We start from the raw sequence: 16,762 nt of genomic DNA on the forward strand, positions 1-16,762 counted from the left end.
AGGTCTTAGAGACTACCCAAATGAAATTTGAGATTTTTAAAATGAAGAAAAGTAACATTAATCTAACATGAGAATCACTTTACACATGATCTATTCAAAACAAATACTCTATATATTCAGTGACAAATCCTTTTTTTAGTTTGTTAAAAAAATACTTCACTAAAAAATATGATTTTTTGTATGTGAAAGGCTTATAATGTTTATTGAAAGACTGCTAAACATTGTGAAAAAAATACTATATTAACAGTTAGTAGTATCAAATCTATAGAGTACAAAGAGGCCACGTGGTCAGTAAAATTGACTGAACACGTGTCGAGAGAGTTAATAACAGCTACATCAATGAGTGAGGTATCACTTAACAGACAATTTTCCTTGTATTTGATACAAATAGTTTCATTAAAATATATTGTTGGGTTTGGTTGCATTACCAGTTTCAAAAAACCAAACTATAGGCCTATCCCTCCTGTCCGTATAATGTTATACTTTAATAATAATAAAAAGAAGGCTTAACTCTCTCAACAGAGGCTCAGTAAATATGATTGACCACATGACCTCTTTGAATTTGTTTAGTCTTTATAGATTTAATATTTCTAACTTCCTATATAATGTGTATATCTTCACGAAATTTGGCAGTCTTTCAGTTAACATTGTAAGTCTTTCACATACAAAAAATCATATTTTTAATGAAGATTTTTAATAAAATAAAGATTTGTCCACGAACATACTGAGCATTTGTTTTGAATAGTCTGTGTGCAAAGTAATTTTCATTTTAAGATTGAAAATACTTTTCATCTCAAAAATCCCAAATTCCCTTTGTGTAATCCATAAAACCTCCTATACGCAAACATATTTTTTCAGTAAAACTTTATAGTTTATCCATTATTTTTTCTACCCTATCTCAAAACGGAATTGGTCAATTCACCCGACCTCTTAACCAAAAAAAATAAATAAATAAATAAACATAAATTAACCTTTTTCTTTCTAGAATGACTTCAAGTTGTAACATGAAACTACATTCGTTTATCCTAAGTAGCTCTAAGTTCGTAACATTATACATTTATTTATAATTAAATTTTATTGTTTTATTGCCCTTTGAACCATAAGCTACTACAAGCTGCTCGTGTGTGTGTGCCTTGTGAAACATTTTTATTATACTATTATTATTATTATTTATTTTACCTAATCTAATCTTAAAAATCCTAAAAGGATCCCAATTTCTACATTTTAGTTATTTTTATAATCATACATAAAGAATAAACATGAAAAACAAGAAATGAAATACTTAACTAATCTTTTTTTTCTTACTGTCGATTGTCAAAGAGAATTAACCCTAATTTTTTTTACTAAAAATAGTAATGCACGTAATAACTTTTATTTAATTAAATAATGCATCAAAGAATATAGACTAATAACATGCAAAAAGTATACAAATTCCCTTACCTCTTAAAATTTTTCTGGCTTTCTAACTATGCAACAAGTCATTACAAATTCATCCAAGCTAGTTGTTAACTTTCTCATGGGAACAATGTTGGTACTCTGAGTGAAATGGACATTTAACTGTTCAGAACATAATGTTATAAAATACATTATTTGATAGAAGAAAACCTTGACTTTCCATTGGTAATAGGTAATATATATTTAAACATAAGAGAGAACTATTAAAAAATTCTGAAAGAGAGGATGTGATAGGTAGGTGTGGCAGGAAGGGTCTGATATTCTATTTGATAGTTCTGTAACCAAAAAAAATTGAAGACTATAAAAATTATGGTTGGCCTGAGCAATAACGATTTTATAGAGAGTAATTTATGTTTAATTTCGTACTTTTTCGAGGGGTGGTGAATAAGATAAGGAAGATGACATGCTAAAAGAAAATGTCATGTGGATCACACAAGGGAATTCAGGATTTTTAAAATACTGCTTTGTAAAATTAAAAACTTAACACTTACATAATATTAAAATATGGATTATTAGCTAAGGTTTTATCCTATAGTAATTGGTATAACAAACAAAAAGTAGTTCAATAACATTTTGAATGTAAGGCACTAAAACCTTGTTTAACCCATTAACTGCGGATGATGGATATTTCCGTCATTGAAGTTCTATGGCTCAGCTGCAACTGACCAAAATATTCGTCAGTCACACATATATAACTCTATGCGAATGACAATAATTACCACCTTATTGTGATTGATGGCAACTCAGTTTTATCTGCGAGTCAGAAAACGGCAACTGAGCTGCTCCTGCAGCAGTTAATAAGTTAATGCGCAGTAAAGGATGCCCGCGGTGATACGGTTAATACAAGAATAAATATTACCTTGTATATTTCTTCAGCCTTCTTATAGTAAGGGATGAGTTTTAACACTTCCTGTAAGTTATCTACAGCTTTTTCTAGGATATCTTGATAATAAAGGCACATTCCTTTGATATACAGGGCATCCACATTTGAGGCATCAATACGAAGTATATCACTATAACATAAAGAAATAAATATAACAACAGACAGAGAAAATGATGAATATTTACACCTAACTCTGAACAAAGTCTGGACCGATTCAGATCAAGCCAAAATCAAACTACAGAAGACATGATCCAGATAAAATGTAACAAATGATAAAATAAGGTGTATGTTTATTGTTTTATTTTGTATGATGGTTCAGGCAGAAGCCCTTCATCAGACAGTCAGTACTTTGCCACTTAGAAACTAGACTAAGAATGCTTTTAAATATACAGGGGCAAATATTTTTAGTAAGACTAAAACTTGAAATTAATTATAGAACAAAACCATCACATTTGTAATTTCTAAAACTGGAAGAACTGCTATTGTTTTTAGTTAAGCATAAAACTATGTAATGGGCTATCTGTGCTATGCCCACTATGGTATCAAAACCCAGTTTTTAGCTTTATAAGCCTTCAGACTTACCCTTGAGTCATTGGGGAACAGCTAGAAGAAACAAACTTGGTAGTTCACAAACTTAAAAAAAACACGTCAATAATACTGAATTTCAAATGTTTAGTAACTGTTCTTTTAACAAGTACAGAACATCGGCTTACTTGCTAATATGCTTAGCTTCTTGGTATCGTTTGAGAAAGACCATGCACTCTGCTTTGATAAGTCTGAATGTGGTACAGGCTTTGGCTTGGATAAGAGCCTTATCCATGCAGAAGATGACCTGTACAATGTAAATCAAACATTAACCACAACTTAAATATATGCAAGTCACACATGAACCACTTTACCTAATCATCTATTAAACTTATAAAAAATGAAGGATTCTTAAAAGAACCACAAATTAGACAAAAGATAAAAATACAACTTCCATGCACATACGTAAGCCTTTTATTAATACTTTTTTGATCTCAGCAAAAATAATTAGTTACTTCTATAACAAATGATTTTTACATTTATTTTTAGTACATTATTTTGTATTGTACAAATGCTAATTTATTCTGAAATACTAATCAGAAATTATCAAACACCATGGAAGGATAAAAGATGTTTAATTCAAAGGATGCACAACCTTACTCAAATACATTTACAGTTGATGTGAAGAAATCTGTACAGAGGTTTTGAACACACTATACTCTCATTGACACATCTTGGCATTACTAAACAAATACCAGAGTAAAACTGTTGAGTGATCAAAACAACTGATTTCCAGAAAACATTAAAAAAAGTGGAGCAAATATTTAAATATCCTAAAAACATTTTAATCTGCTTTAATAGTAAATGTCTAAGAAATGTGTATATACACACACACAAAAAAAAAATGGCATATACCTTTTGGAAATCTTTCTTTTTATAAGCTTTCCTTCCTTCTTCAATAAAAAACTTGAGTTGTGATAAGTGCTTTTTCTGCAAAACAAAGTTTTAAAAACAACATTTTCAATAACTTTTCATGAAATAAAAAGTGTTTAAAATATTGGTAAAAACTCGTTAGTACAAGTTGTTGCAGTTACATCAAACTAATCAACAGCAGTTGATAAAGTTCAAAAGTGATACTTTGAAAATAAATAACACAATACTGCACAAGCAACATTTAAAAATTATGTAATATTTCATAGTTAGTAGGTTTTGTACAAAGTTTTGTCAAAAAATCTATAAAAAAAGTAATTAAACAGAGGTCAGAATCGAGCATTCAACTTGTACAACAAAACACACTGGAGTTTACCACCAGGCCATGCTGGCTTACTTGCAGAGGGTGTGAAAGTTCCTAATTTTCTTATATGTGCTTCCTGGTGAAAGTAACTTTAGGGCCCAATTTCTCTGTGAAAACACCATATAATAAGGAAGAACCGTTTTGTGATTCAGGGCATAAAAACGCATCTGTCAAATAATATTCTGGCCAATTTTGGGTGTGAAAGTTGCTAAGGTATCAATGTAAGTTGAAAAATGTGTGTTTTTAATTCCATAAGACTCAAAAATGAAACCTTGAAACTTTTCGGAATTCTTAAAGTCCATAAAGTACGGAAACAAAAATGGATGTCTAATCATTAATTATATTTATAAAAATTAATTATTTTTTATCACACAACAAATATGCTTATCCAAGAGGCTACTAGAATACTCCTTTCTGTATCAGCTAGTGTTACTCTCAATACACAGTACTTCATATTTATATTTATATTTTTTATATTTATAAAAATTAATTATTTTTTATCACACAGCAAGTATGCTTATCCAAGAGGCTACTAGAATACCTCTTTCTGTATCAGCTAGTGTTACTCTCAATACACAGTACTTCGTATTACTTATTTAGGATTTTTAAAATATGTAAAAGAATAAAACAAATCAGACATCATGAACACAATTATACAACTAGAAACGAGTTTTATGGCTAAATCTTACACACCTTACCTGAAAATATACTTCAGAAAGATACTCACTTCTCCACAGGATAATTAGCTAGCAATTCAATGCTACTGCCAAAAAGCTTTTTCCCATACAACAAGCTATTAAAAGAACTCTCATCCCTGCACATAATAAATATTCTGCTCTCTGTTGCAATCAAAATCAGACTATACACCTCCATCAGTAGGAGGGCGACACAAACCTTCTTGCACAATATTTTCTTCAGCACTTTGAATATATCAAAATCAAATTCATGATAGGGAGATAAGGCAGGTGTCTCTATGGAGAGGTTAGCATCTATCTGAAATACATTTTTGGGTATGGAAAATGTTAACTTCAGACAAGGTTATTACTCACCTATCCACAGAACAAATAGCTAGAATCTAACATTGAAGAGATGGTGTAAAGAAAGAAGTAAAAAGGGTGGATTCCTTTACAAGACTAAAGTGACAGAAAGGGAAACTCGTATTCCAGGATGCTGGAGGACTATATAAACAAAATGTTGCTAGGGTAATATACCAAGCCATACAATATGTCAGAAATACTTACAAGAATATGCAGGTGCAGGGATGAATCATCCCAAACCTGTGTCACAAGGAGAATTCAAAACCCTTCCAATTGATCACAATCACCAATAATGACCTGGTTCTTAGTGATGGGGTGGCCTGTAGTACTCTTCCAGGTTGACACGCTGGCCTATTTCCAGTCGAGAGGTACGTCCATTAACTCACGTACCAGCAGGATTAGAGAAACCCAAAAGAAGTACCCCTCTTATTGTATGTGACATTTCTATGTGATGTAGTGGTGAGGTAATCATCTTTCTGTGAATGAGGATGTTCAGAAATGACAGAATTTATATGTTGGAGGAAGTTTTCAAAACTTGTTTGTCTACATAACCAACTTACAGTGATATTATCTATGTTATTTGGTCAAGTCAGGCTGTTATGTGAGGAATCACTGGGAATTTATTGGACAATGCCAGAAAAATCTACACTGGAGAAGAAACTAACCTCCTGGAAAATATTCTTAAAAACAACAGTCATCCTACCATCTACAACCTGAAAAAACAAGACTAAAACAAAACCAAAATTACCATTTATTCCTAAACTATGCAAGAAATTCAAGAGGTTATGTCACAAGTTTAACATAAAAGTATATTTTAAACACAAAAAAAACTCCAAAACACCCCTAAAGAAAGTGAAACAACCCATTAACATGCGAAAACAAGAAAAACTAACCTAAAAAATACCAGGTTCATGTAGAAATACATATATATGTTGGAGAAACAGGTAGAACTACAAAACTAATACTAAAAGAACATAGGGATGCAACTACAACACATCTGGATCAATCAGCATGACAAAACATAATTACAAAACAGGCCATGGATCATCAACAGTAACTGAAGAATCCTTTTACATGAAGTTTCACAAACTTACATTTAACTGCAACTGAGATCAGTAACTTACAGATCTCTTTACCAAACTACACATAATGAATTATTACATCACAAAATGCACTCCCAAATATGCATGAAGGAATAAGTACACAAGACCGTGCTAACCAACAAAAATGTACTACAAAGTTAACACCTTTAACTCTGACCTGAAGAAAGCTTTAGTATAGAAGCTGAAATGTTGTTTCACTCTAGAAACAGGTAGAAGCAATCCATTTAAGCTAAATCTCTACTACTAGGACCTCCCTTTTTGTTGTTGTTCACAAAACTGATATTGATTATTGGCTCCTGCCTATACCCTGTCCCAGGGTTAACGATGACAAGCAAGTTCCTATCAAGGAAACCATACCATTGTCTCTTGAACACTTCTCAGACACTTTGCACTTTGATTATATTAAGAAAAGAAAATAAGTATAAAAATGATAATTATTTTTAGAAGCTTTAACTGAAATTATTTTCAATTTAAAAGTTCTGCACTTTCAAAAGATGCATTAAACAAAAGACCAAAGTAAACAATGAATCTAAACAGTGTAGTGCCAAGGAAAATAAAAGAGCTTTTGGTTTTAACTAAAATGCTTAAGGGAAGTAATGCACAAGGAGACTGTTTTGCTCTCCTATTGGTGGAGGGTATAGTCTAAATGTTGACTGCATAATACAGTAGTGCAGTACATGTTACTCCGTGCAGGGGTGAGAGCTCTTACAACAGCTTGTTGTATGCACAAAACTTTTAGCACTACTCAGGTGCTGGCTAACTGAGGTGAGTAACGCTATGAATTACTCACTTCTTCTGAAAGGGAAGGATGGTCAGGATAAAGTTCTTGTATTCTTTGTAGTGAAGAGGAAGCTGATGAAACATCTCCTAAAGCAATATGACACCTGACTTCTTGAAGGTATCCCTGCTGGAACAAGATTGTTGGAAATTTAAACCTTTCAGCTAAGTTTAATATTACATGTAAAATACCAACACACCAGTAATCTATACATATCACCCCAAACTCCTAAGCAACCAATTTCATGTATTTAAATTAGCTAGTTGCTGTGCTTAATGGTAAGGAACTTTCAGAATTTATGCTAAAATACTTTGAAAACCATCAACGTTAAAGAAGTTTAAAAACACAACAGGTTTTTATAATACCACTTCGCTTTAAGATATTAAATAATTAAAAAAATCAAAACTTTATTACAGTAATAGAACTTCAACTAATAAAATGCTTTATCAATAATATTTTTAGAGCAAACAACTTACCTTTGCATAATGTTTATCAAGTTGTAATGCTTGATAAACATCCTCTAAAGCTTTTTCGTACTGGCCGAGCATCATTAAACAAGAAGCCTTATTTCCATGGTATGCTGAGGAGTTGGGACATAGTTCTAAAAAAAAACAAGGTTTGTTCTATGAAAATCTATGCTATAACTTAAATTGCTATGGAAGTTTTCTCCACACATAAACTGTTTGAAGTCTTTTTTTTTTTCACTATGATTATGTAAACTTCTGATGACTCTCACAGCAACTTAAGAGAGTCAGTAGAAGCTTGCAAAAAAAGATTAAGGAAACTTTACATGACTTGTATATGTTTGACACATAAAAACAAGATTTGCCTCTGTGTCACGAGTGCACAACTATTCACACACACACATATACATGTGTATATATATATATATATATACATATAAGAATTCCACAGACAATAAAAAAGATCATTTCTGAGATCAATACAGAACTGAGGAGAAAAGCTGGCAGGGTGGGGGATCAAGGTATGTTTCCTAATCACAACCAGCAGTACAGGTCAGTCTTACATATATTACACTTAACTCCACATTTCTCCTTAGTCATGGTATCATAAGTCTTACAGCACCTACAAATAAATGTAAAGATCTTGCAGAATTATGGAACTTCATGATTACGAGAGCCTATACATGATTAGTCAGTTATCCCAGAACAAGAAAAAAAGCAAAGGCCTCCCTGTCTAGTGGGTGGAACCCCTGCAGTTTTTGAATGACGATCATATGCACCTTGTGTTATCATAACGTAGCAACCTTATTGACATTAAAGTCACATAATGTGACCTTTGACTATATGAAAATTATCAAAATTTAATTTAATCATATGGCGTATTTCTATAATTAAAATGCACAGAAGTCATTAAAAGTATAAAACATTTTTGATTAAAGGTACTTCTTTTGAGATACTTTTTCTCTTTAAATCTACAATGATTTGGTCACTGAAACTAGCTTCACCAAACCTCAAAGCTTGAGATGATATACAGTAAAGCTTGTATATATTTTTAATGACCACTATGCATGTTTGTGTGTATATATTTATACACAGCTACATATAGAAACAAGATTTACCCCCTTATGTCAGTATATAGTATTGTCATACGGCTTCAAATTAATGGCAACCCGGTTCCCAACGATGAGTAAAAATTACACAGAGTGACCTAAAACTTGCCCATATATTAAACACACCAGGTGCCCAAGTTAACTTGATACATCCAAAATCTCTCATTATATTACTGTCAACACACAAGCATGTCTGAGTAGCAATTATTACTTGACTGGTATTTGTTTAGTTTGGCTTGTAGATCCTATGGTTGTACCTGAGCTCACTACATGGAATGCAACAAAACACAATATGTTTGTTTTTCTGTGAAGATCAAAATTAGGAATATTCAACTTGTAACTATTGGTCAAACAGCAGTATATAATGACATAAGGGGAATGCCATCGTTTTACTGATGTATATACATATAGGGAAACGATATGCCCCTTTCTCATTACGTAATGCTGTTCGACAGATATATATACACACATACATATACTGAAACAAGATGTACCCCTTTATGTCATTATGTACTAAACAAATATATAAATATTTACACATGAATCAAGATGTGCCACTATGTCATTATGTACCGTCGTTTGACAGATATATACATATACAGAAACAAGATGTGCCCCTTTATGTCACTGTGTACTACTGTCCAACAGATATCTACAGAAACAAGATGTGCCACTATGTCATTAGGTACTGTTGTTTGACAAATATACACATATACCTATAGAAAGCCTCAGTAAAGAAGTCAAAGTATCATCTTTTCACTCAATAGGCAGTTGTAGTCCGTTAAAGTTTATATGGCTTATAGTACCTGATTCAATACGCCGAAGGCTGTTATCATCAACAACTCCTTAGAAATCAGTCAATCAAGATAAAGAAGACAGACTGTTGGTGATTAAGTATTTTAGTTAAACTAGTGCCGTGTTAGTACCATACACATGCTCCCTTACCTATGGCACTTTTGTACATACTCAGAGCTTCTCTGTATTTTTTATCTTTGTAAAAAAAATTCCCCTCTTCATTTTTTCTTTCTGCTAATCTGAAATTCACAAAAAAGTCACTGCATCTTTATCAAGGCTAAGAGAAAAACAATCTTTTTTATAAAATATCTGAAACAGAGCTTTTGCTATTAAACACACACTTCATAATTTTAAAGGATCTCACTAACACACATTAACCCTCAAGCATGGACCTGGACACACTGACAAACCTGTAACCACTACCTAACCATGAAACTATACATACCAGAACTCTGAAATTTATTAAGTGAATCTTCACAAAATTTAGTAAGCTTTTAGTAAGCATTAGAAAAAAATCTGTTTTACACAAAAATACACATTTCTTTAATTAAGTATTTCTTCCAAACACTAGTCTGTGAATTTATGAAATCAGTCTCACTCAGTACGAGTGCAAGATGATTTTCATGTTAAGAATAAAAAAACGTCATCTTTCAGTTTTCATATTTTATTTGCATAACCTCTAGAACTTCCTATATGAAAATCAAATTTATATTCTATATGTTGTTTTCTCTACCCTAACACAACTGTTGCCTAGTCCTCAATGTACAGTGAAATGAAAAGTTAACAATAGTGAAACAAAATTAAAATATCTTTTTGTTCTTAGTCTTTCAGTACATAATTTGTTTTCATATCTTGAGTTGATGTTATTGATAATTTAAACCTTTTCACAGTATTTTATAGTTTTACTGTCTGAATTGTATGATGTAGTTTATTCATCCCTAATAATGGGAAGACATTTAGCAGATTCCCATATACCCAGCTAGCAAGCCAAACCTTGAAATTTTATCTAACTTCTCCAAAACAACATTCATTTCAAAACATATATAATAAGAAATTCACTAAAATAGAATGTCCAAACACAATTATAATTTAACTGTCTAACTAAGATATTAACAAGTTAAAAAAAAGGAAAAAGTTATTAAATGCTGCAAATATTAACTTCACTTATGTCCATATTACATAAACATTAATACCTCATTTTCAGAAGGACCACTGCAAGTTTGAAACTTAAAATAAGATCTTTCTACTGGTTATGGAAAAAAAGTGCCATGGTTTTGAAAACTGCCTTCAAAGCCAAAGATAGATGGGCAGGGCTCCTGTCATAGGTTGGGAAGGTTTATTAATATCTCACTAAATGGAGAAGTTGGGATGCTGAAATTGTACATTGCACCTTGAAATTATCTATAGGTTGTGTATGCATAACACAGACAAAAAGTATATACTACAGTGTACTGAAATTATACAAACTAACGGAGGAAAACTGAGTGCTCACTTGTACCTGTGTAGGTTGAAAGTTTTGTTTTGAAATTAAGAAGTTAACACTTAGATAATATAAAAACTTAAATTATAAACTACATTTCGATGTTAATTATATTTACATGCACTAATAACACATTTATTTAACCCTCTTGCTACGGGTAGGTCAAAGTACTTTGTTGTCCTTGTATATTTTATCACATTTACAGTGCATCCAGGGGGTTTGAAAATATAGGAAATTCAAAGGTAAATATAGGAATATCTGGAGGAAATACTGGGTATAATTTTCAAAATATAGTTTCAAATAAGGCCAGTGTACCACATTTGAAATTAAATTATGGGAAGACAAAGAAAAATACTAGAAACAAATATTGTATGGTGACCCCCTCCACCCCTTAGAGTCACTCCTGCTACACCATTTTATTCACTTTAAAACAAATATGAAGGCTGACTACATAATCATGTAAATACATTCAAAATGTGTACCAACATGCATGTTAATATTCTATTGGAATAAGCTAACAAATCATGTGCACGAGTCATACTTGGTTACTAATATTTTTGTCATATTTAACACATGATGCATTCAATTTTTATTTGACTCAATTAAGCTATAGTAAAAATATGTTACATTTAATGAGTAAATATTTAAACATTAACATAATATCCTTACTCTAAGATGTATAAGCAAATATCAGAGATACTTCAATACAACTAATACAATTTATTTTCATAGTACGTCAACCAGACTAGAGCAACAGAAAAAATGAAACTACAAACAGTTAATCTGAATGATTTAATACAGAAGGCAACCCATTCGGTAGTATACCCGAAGAAAAGTTCTTGACACGGTGGTAGTCAACTTCCTCGACCTATCGAGAAGTATGCTGTTGCTAGTAGCAAAATTAACAGAATTTTAAAATATTGATCACAAAACAAAATAAGTAATTCTTTGTATATATATTAAACAGTATTTAGGTAATAAGCTGAAAATACTTACCCTATCGATATTTCTTATTCTCATTCCCTATGGAAATCAAAATCGAAGAAGCATATATATATATTTTCTTCTGTAAAACATAATGAAAACATGCCAAGCCTTGACACATTTTGAATGAATCTCACAAATTATAACCATTAAACAAAAACGCTTTCACCTATGTAACGAAAAATGTGGTCCATGAGTCAATTTTGCTTGGAGTGCACACAGAATCAGTACAAGCCGCACACATTTACCACGGAAAAAAAAAAGGTGGTCTATTTTTCCACCATAGGGTTTGGAATATATACAGAAGCACTATTAGCCACACAAAGTTACCTAAAAAACAACACAGAACCTGTTGTTCCATCAGACTGTTGTAATAAGTGATATATGGGATACATTTCAGTGCCAAAAAAAAGGAGGGGGGTATGTATATAGGCTTTTTAGGCCTACATTATGATTAACAATCAGCTCTATATGTTACACCCAGCTGTACATTAAGAAAGCTAGGCTCAGACAAAGTTTACTGAAAAACAAAAAAAAATCTGGCAGACCATTTTCAAATATCTGTTACTGTCTCCAGTCAATTTTTTAATAATTGGTTAACTGTAATGTCTAAAAAAAGTTCTAAGCCACCTTGTGCTCCGGCCATCAAAAGAATAAATAATTGTTACCAAAACAAACAGATACAAACATCCTTACCTTTGCACAATAATATATTGCTCAGAAATTTTAACTTCAACCCCTAAAGACCCAAGATTGCAAGTTGCCACATGGTCTGATTACGAACATCATAATAATAGCAAATATTTAATTGGAGTTGCTCCAAATTTAGCTATAACTTTCCTATCACCTGTTTACAATGGTAGAGCTTCAGAACAAGGCAGTGATGGTTGCTTCAGATTTTTTTGATAAACTTGAACCATATGACATTGAAAGAAGCCAGGAAAGGTCTTAACACTTAGGATTAATGTGCAGCCAGACTAATTCATTTGCATGACCCCCTGGTAAGCATGGTCAGGCACAACTGTCTGCAGTGGTAAATATTAAAACTAGTCAACTTGCCAACTTAAGGATATTGGTTGAACAGGTGATAAGATGTTTAAAAACATTTTGCTTAATCAGGCATGGAGTATCCATAGGTTTAATCCCAGCTCTTGATTAGTTCCTAAGTGTTTGTGCTGCTTTTAGTAATTTAAAAGTCCTATATATAAAGATTAAGTCAGTGACCATTATTTGTTAATAAAGTACATGGGCATTGTAACACTAAATGTGGTTGATGTCAACATTAACTCTTTCAACTCAGGCTCAGTCCCTGGGACCAACCTCATAACCATTTTATGGTTGTTAGTTTTCATGCTATAACTTTTAAATTAGTAAGCAAATGTTAACGAAATTTGGCAGTTTATCAATAAACATTACAATGCTTTCATACATAAAATATCTAATTTGTTTTATTGAGTCTTAAGGTTTGTAAAGCAATGTTTCTCTTATGCCTTTCTTTCTTTCCACATCTTGCCTATCTATCATGCAAAGTAATTTTTCATCTTAACATTAAAAATACTTTTATCCATTAGAAAATTTCACATGCAAAATCTTTATAATGTCCAAATAGTTATCATACGTTTCTTAAGAAAAAACTTTATATTTTATCTGTTATTTTCAGTTTAGACGAAATAGCTTAAATCTCATAAAATACATTTATATATATTTATGGTTTTATTATATTGTCCTTTCACCCGCGCCTGGTAAACAAAGTTACAACAACGTAGCTCATGTGCATTCACGTTACCACATGCAATAACATAAAACTGATCTTTGGTCTGTACAAAGTAACTTGTCTTGGCTGTGTTTTAGTCAACTAGTATTTTGTAAAATACAGTCATATTTCAATTATTATACATTATATATGTATATAGATTATTGCTATTTTGAAACAAGTTCTTAAAGTTATTTTCCCTAAAACATAGAACACTAAATAAAGAATTAAAGCAAACAATTATCTCTTCTAGTTAAGATCTTTGTATTCGGCTGCTGCTCAATGTAGGTTGCTAAGCCTTTAAAAATTTTGCACATGGAAGACATGAAACAAAATATTTTTTTTTTAGGTTTTATATATACTTTTGAATAACTAAAAAAACCACATATTACAACATCAATACCACAAAATTCTACTATAATTTATCAAACGTAGTAACAAAGATGTATTTGGGTCTTAAAAAATATGCAAATTCGAGCAGACTAAAGACACAACCCAGCTCATTGAAATCTTGATTTAAAAGAAAGAAATGACGCTAGGTATGTAAGAAAGGTTTAGTAAATGACTAGGAAGACATTCTGAGCTTCCAATTGGTTATTCATGTCATATATAAAAGTAAGTGTTTAATAATGCTTATTAGTTTCAAAGTGGGTTCCTTGTCATCGAATTTGAAGTAAGTGTTTATAATGGAGCGTTTCCAAAAATGGAAGGAGGTAAGCGTGGTGCCACTATGTTGAATTTATTACGTGAGCAATATCTTAGGAAATAGAAAAGATAAGACCTTCTTATTTTATATTCTGGCTTGTCAATATCTGTAATTTGAGTTTCTAATTCGAATGAAACTATAGACTTAGTACTTTGACTTCACAAACATCTAATTTGAACCAGTGCTGCATTCAACATACCACATGACACACAAAAATCAATGTTCATCTGTTTTTTTAATATTTACTTTTAAATTAACAAATTGAGTAATGTATAGTTCTAACATTTGAACTATAATCTACACTTTGATAACAAACTTACTGACATAAATTCATGAAATAGCAGTTCAATAAAATTTTGAATGTGAGTCAACAAACAAGATGACATGGCCTTTCACCTGCGACCCGTATCGAAAGGGTTAAACATATAGTGGTAGAGTGGTTCATAAATTGTTCAGAATAAGTCCATTTCTATAATATATTTAAATACTTTATCTCTGTGACATGCACTGATATCAATAAATATTTTGACATGTCGAATCTCAGTATTTGTCTGTTCACTTTGTTACTGTTAAGACACTAAGTAACCTATCATGGCAGTTATCCTATACCCTTGCCAGTGGTAGCCAGGCTTTTTCTCTTTTTGAAAATGCTGGCTTTGAATTTTGATTTTCCCTTGGGCATGTCTGTTCACTTAGAGCATAGACAGACAGACCTACTTTAGGTAATGGATACAAAACTATGGTCAACAAATGGTTGCCATTATAGGCGATAATATAGCAAAACTGGTAATTATTGGCTTCATGCTCTGTCATCATAGATTCCATAAAGTTAACCTAAAATTACCATATATAACATTAACATCTCTAACTGATTTAAAGGCATACCTTCACCATATCCTGTCATAAGCCACATGCTGGTTTGTTTCCCCTTCAAATTAAACTGGGTCATTACCGTCGCCAAACTGTGTCTCTGTGTATTCACCGACATGAATTTAGAATGGTAATTATGATTTTCTGAAAAGACTGAGTTAATTTTCATTTTCTGTGGGGTGGTTGTGTAGCAGTAGCCTTAGTTTAACGAGTTGAAGGGCCATATTGTTCCATCTTTGTATACGTTAAAAGAACAGAAAATACCTTCTTCTGATAAAAAAAAATTGCCATAGTTGTAATATTCTATAAATATATATTTTATTTCTGCTAAATATAACCGTTTTTCCGTGTTCATATATCATTTCTTTTGCAACGTCACATACAATAACCTTCACTAATAGCAAGGATATCCCATAAGGCTATTTACCAATATAATCTAACCTATCCCATAAGGCCATATCTTAAAGGGCGTGATAAATTGTTAATTTTAACGTCGCAATAACGATATTTTTTCTAAAACGTAATTACAGTGTCCATAGCACAGCTTTAAAAACAAACCTAATATCCGTTATTTTCAGCTTGACCTTAAATTAAGAACGGGACTCTAAATTTCTTACTTTGAAAATGTAGGAGTTTCTGGTTTATGATTCTCAATAGTAACCACAGTCGTTTCAAGGTAACATTTGCAATCCTCTTTCTTGGGCGCCATTTTCAGAATGAATCAAAACTGCGACATCTGTTGGTTAAAATGTATAGTTAAGGTTGGTTACACCCTGGGCCCGCGCTGTTAGAGACGGGATACGGAAACGGTTGATTTCACCACTATTGACGTAATGGAAAGTCACAGATTACGAATACTCATAATCCCGCGACGATAAGAGCATAAGGAAACAGAAAAGTTATTGTTTCAAGATGAAGGAAAATATTTATTACAGAGAAATACACACATATATACATGTGACCATGCAACGTTTCGACCTTCTACTCACCATCAGACAAGAGAAAATAACGATAATTGACACATTAGAGAATACAAAATCAAAATAATGTTCTAATCGCGTGAAGCGAGAACAACAATAAAATTAACCAACAGTATTATTCACTATTTATAAACAGTATCTATGGGGACGAAAAAGGATTATTAAAAACCTTTACTTCTATTTTTGTAGAAACATCTCCAATTGTTAAAGTGGTTTATTATAAACTCATTTTATAGTATAAGTTGCTCTAAAACAAATTAAGTATATAGGAGGAGTGTGTAATATTAAAAACAGGGGACATTTGTTTTATGGATAGACTTCTTTCATTAACAATTAACGGTCAGAATTACAATTACAAAGAATGATGAATACTGAGTGAGTTATCGGATTTCCAATTTTATTTCTGTGGTTCCGGATCAGTGAATTGGATGGACTTAAAAGGATTTTACCTGACCTCAATCAGACTCCCATGTGCTCGAGGATGCGAATGGTAAAATGTCGTTTAGTTTTCCCGATATAGGCGGCCTTTAGTCACCACACGTGTAT

At 31.9% G+C, this 16,762-nt stretch overlaps 1 protein-coding gene across 4 annotated transcripts in view; it reads right to left on the reverse strand.

The window, feature by feature from the left end:
- LOC106463901 (dnaJ homolog subfamily C member 7-like) overlaps positions 1–16,002 on the reverse strand; it is a 27,913-nt gene extending 11,911 nt beyond the window's left edge. For 2 of the 4 annotated variants that reach the window (XM_022391534.1, XM_013923980.2), the window contains exons 1-7: positions 15,854–16,002; positions 9,594–9,682; positions 7,552–7,676; positions 7,088–7,204; positions 3,779–3,853; positions 3,052–3,170; positions 2,315–2,468 (exon numbers count right to left, since the gene is read on the reverse strand). In XM_022391534.1, the coding sequence (XP_022247242.1) occupies positions 2,315–2,468; positions 3,052–3,170; positions 3,779–3,853; positions 7,088–7,204; positions 7,552–7,676; positions 9,594–9,682; positions 15,854–15,945 (771 nt within the window). In that variant the 5' untranslated portion in view covers positions 15,946–16,002. The remainder of the gene's footprint in view (positions 1–2,314; positions 2,469–3,051; positions 3,171–3,778; positions 3,854–7,087; positions 7,205–7,551; positions 7,677–9,593; positions 9,683–15,853) is intronic. The other 2 variants (XM_013923981.2, XM_022391535.1) reach the window with 2 other exon arrangements.
- Between the last annotated feature and the right edge of the window lie 760 nt (positions 16,003–16,762).

The sequence above is a fragment of the Limulus polyphemus genome, unplaced genomic scaffold (assembly GCF_000517525.1).
Source record: "Limulus polyphemus unplaced genomic scaffold, Limulus_polyphemus-2.1.2 Scaffold1511, whole genome shotgun sequence".
Lineage (NCBI taxonomy): Eukaryota > Metazoa > Arthropoda > Merostomata > Xiphosura > Limulidae > Limulus > Limulus polyphemus.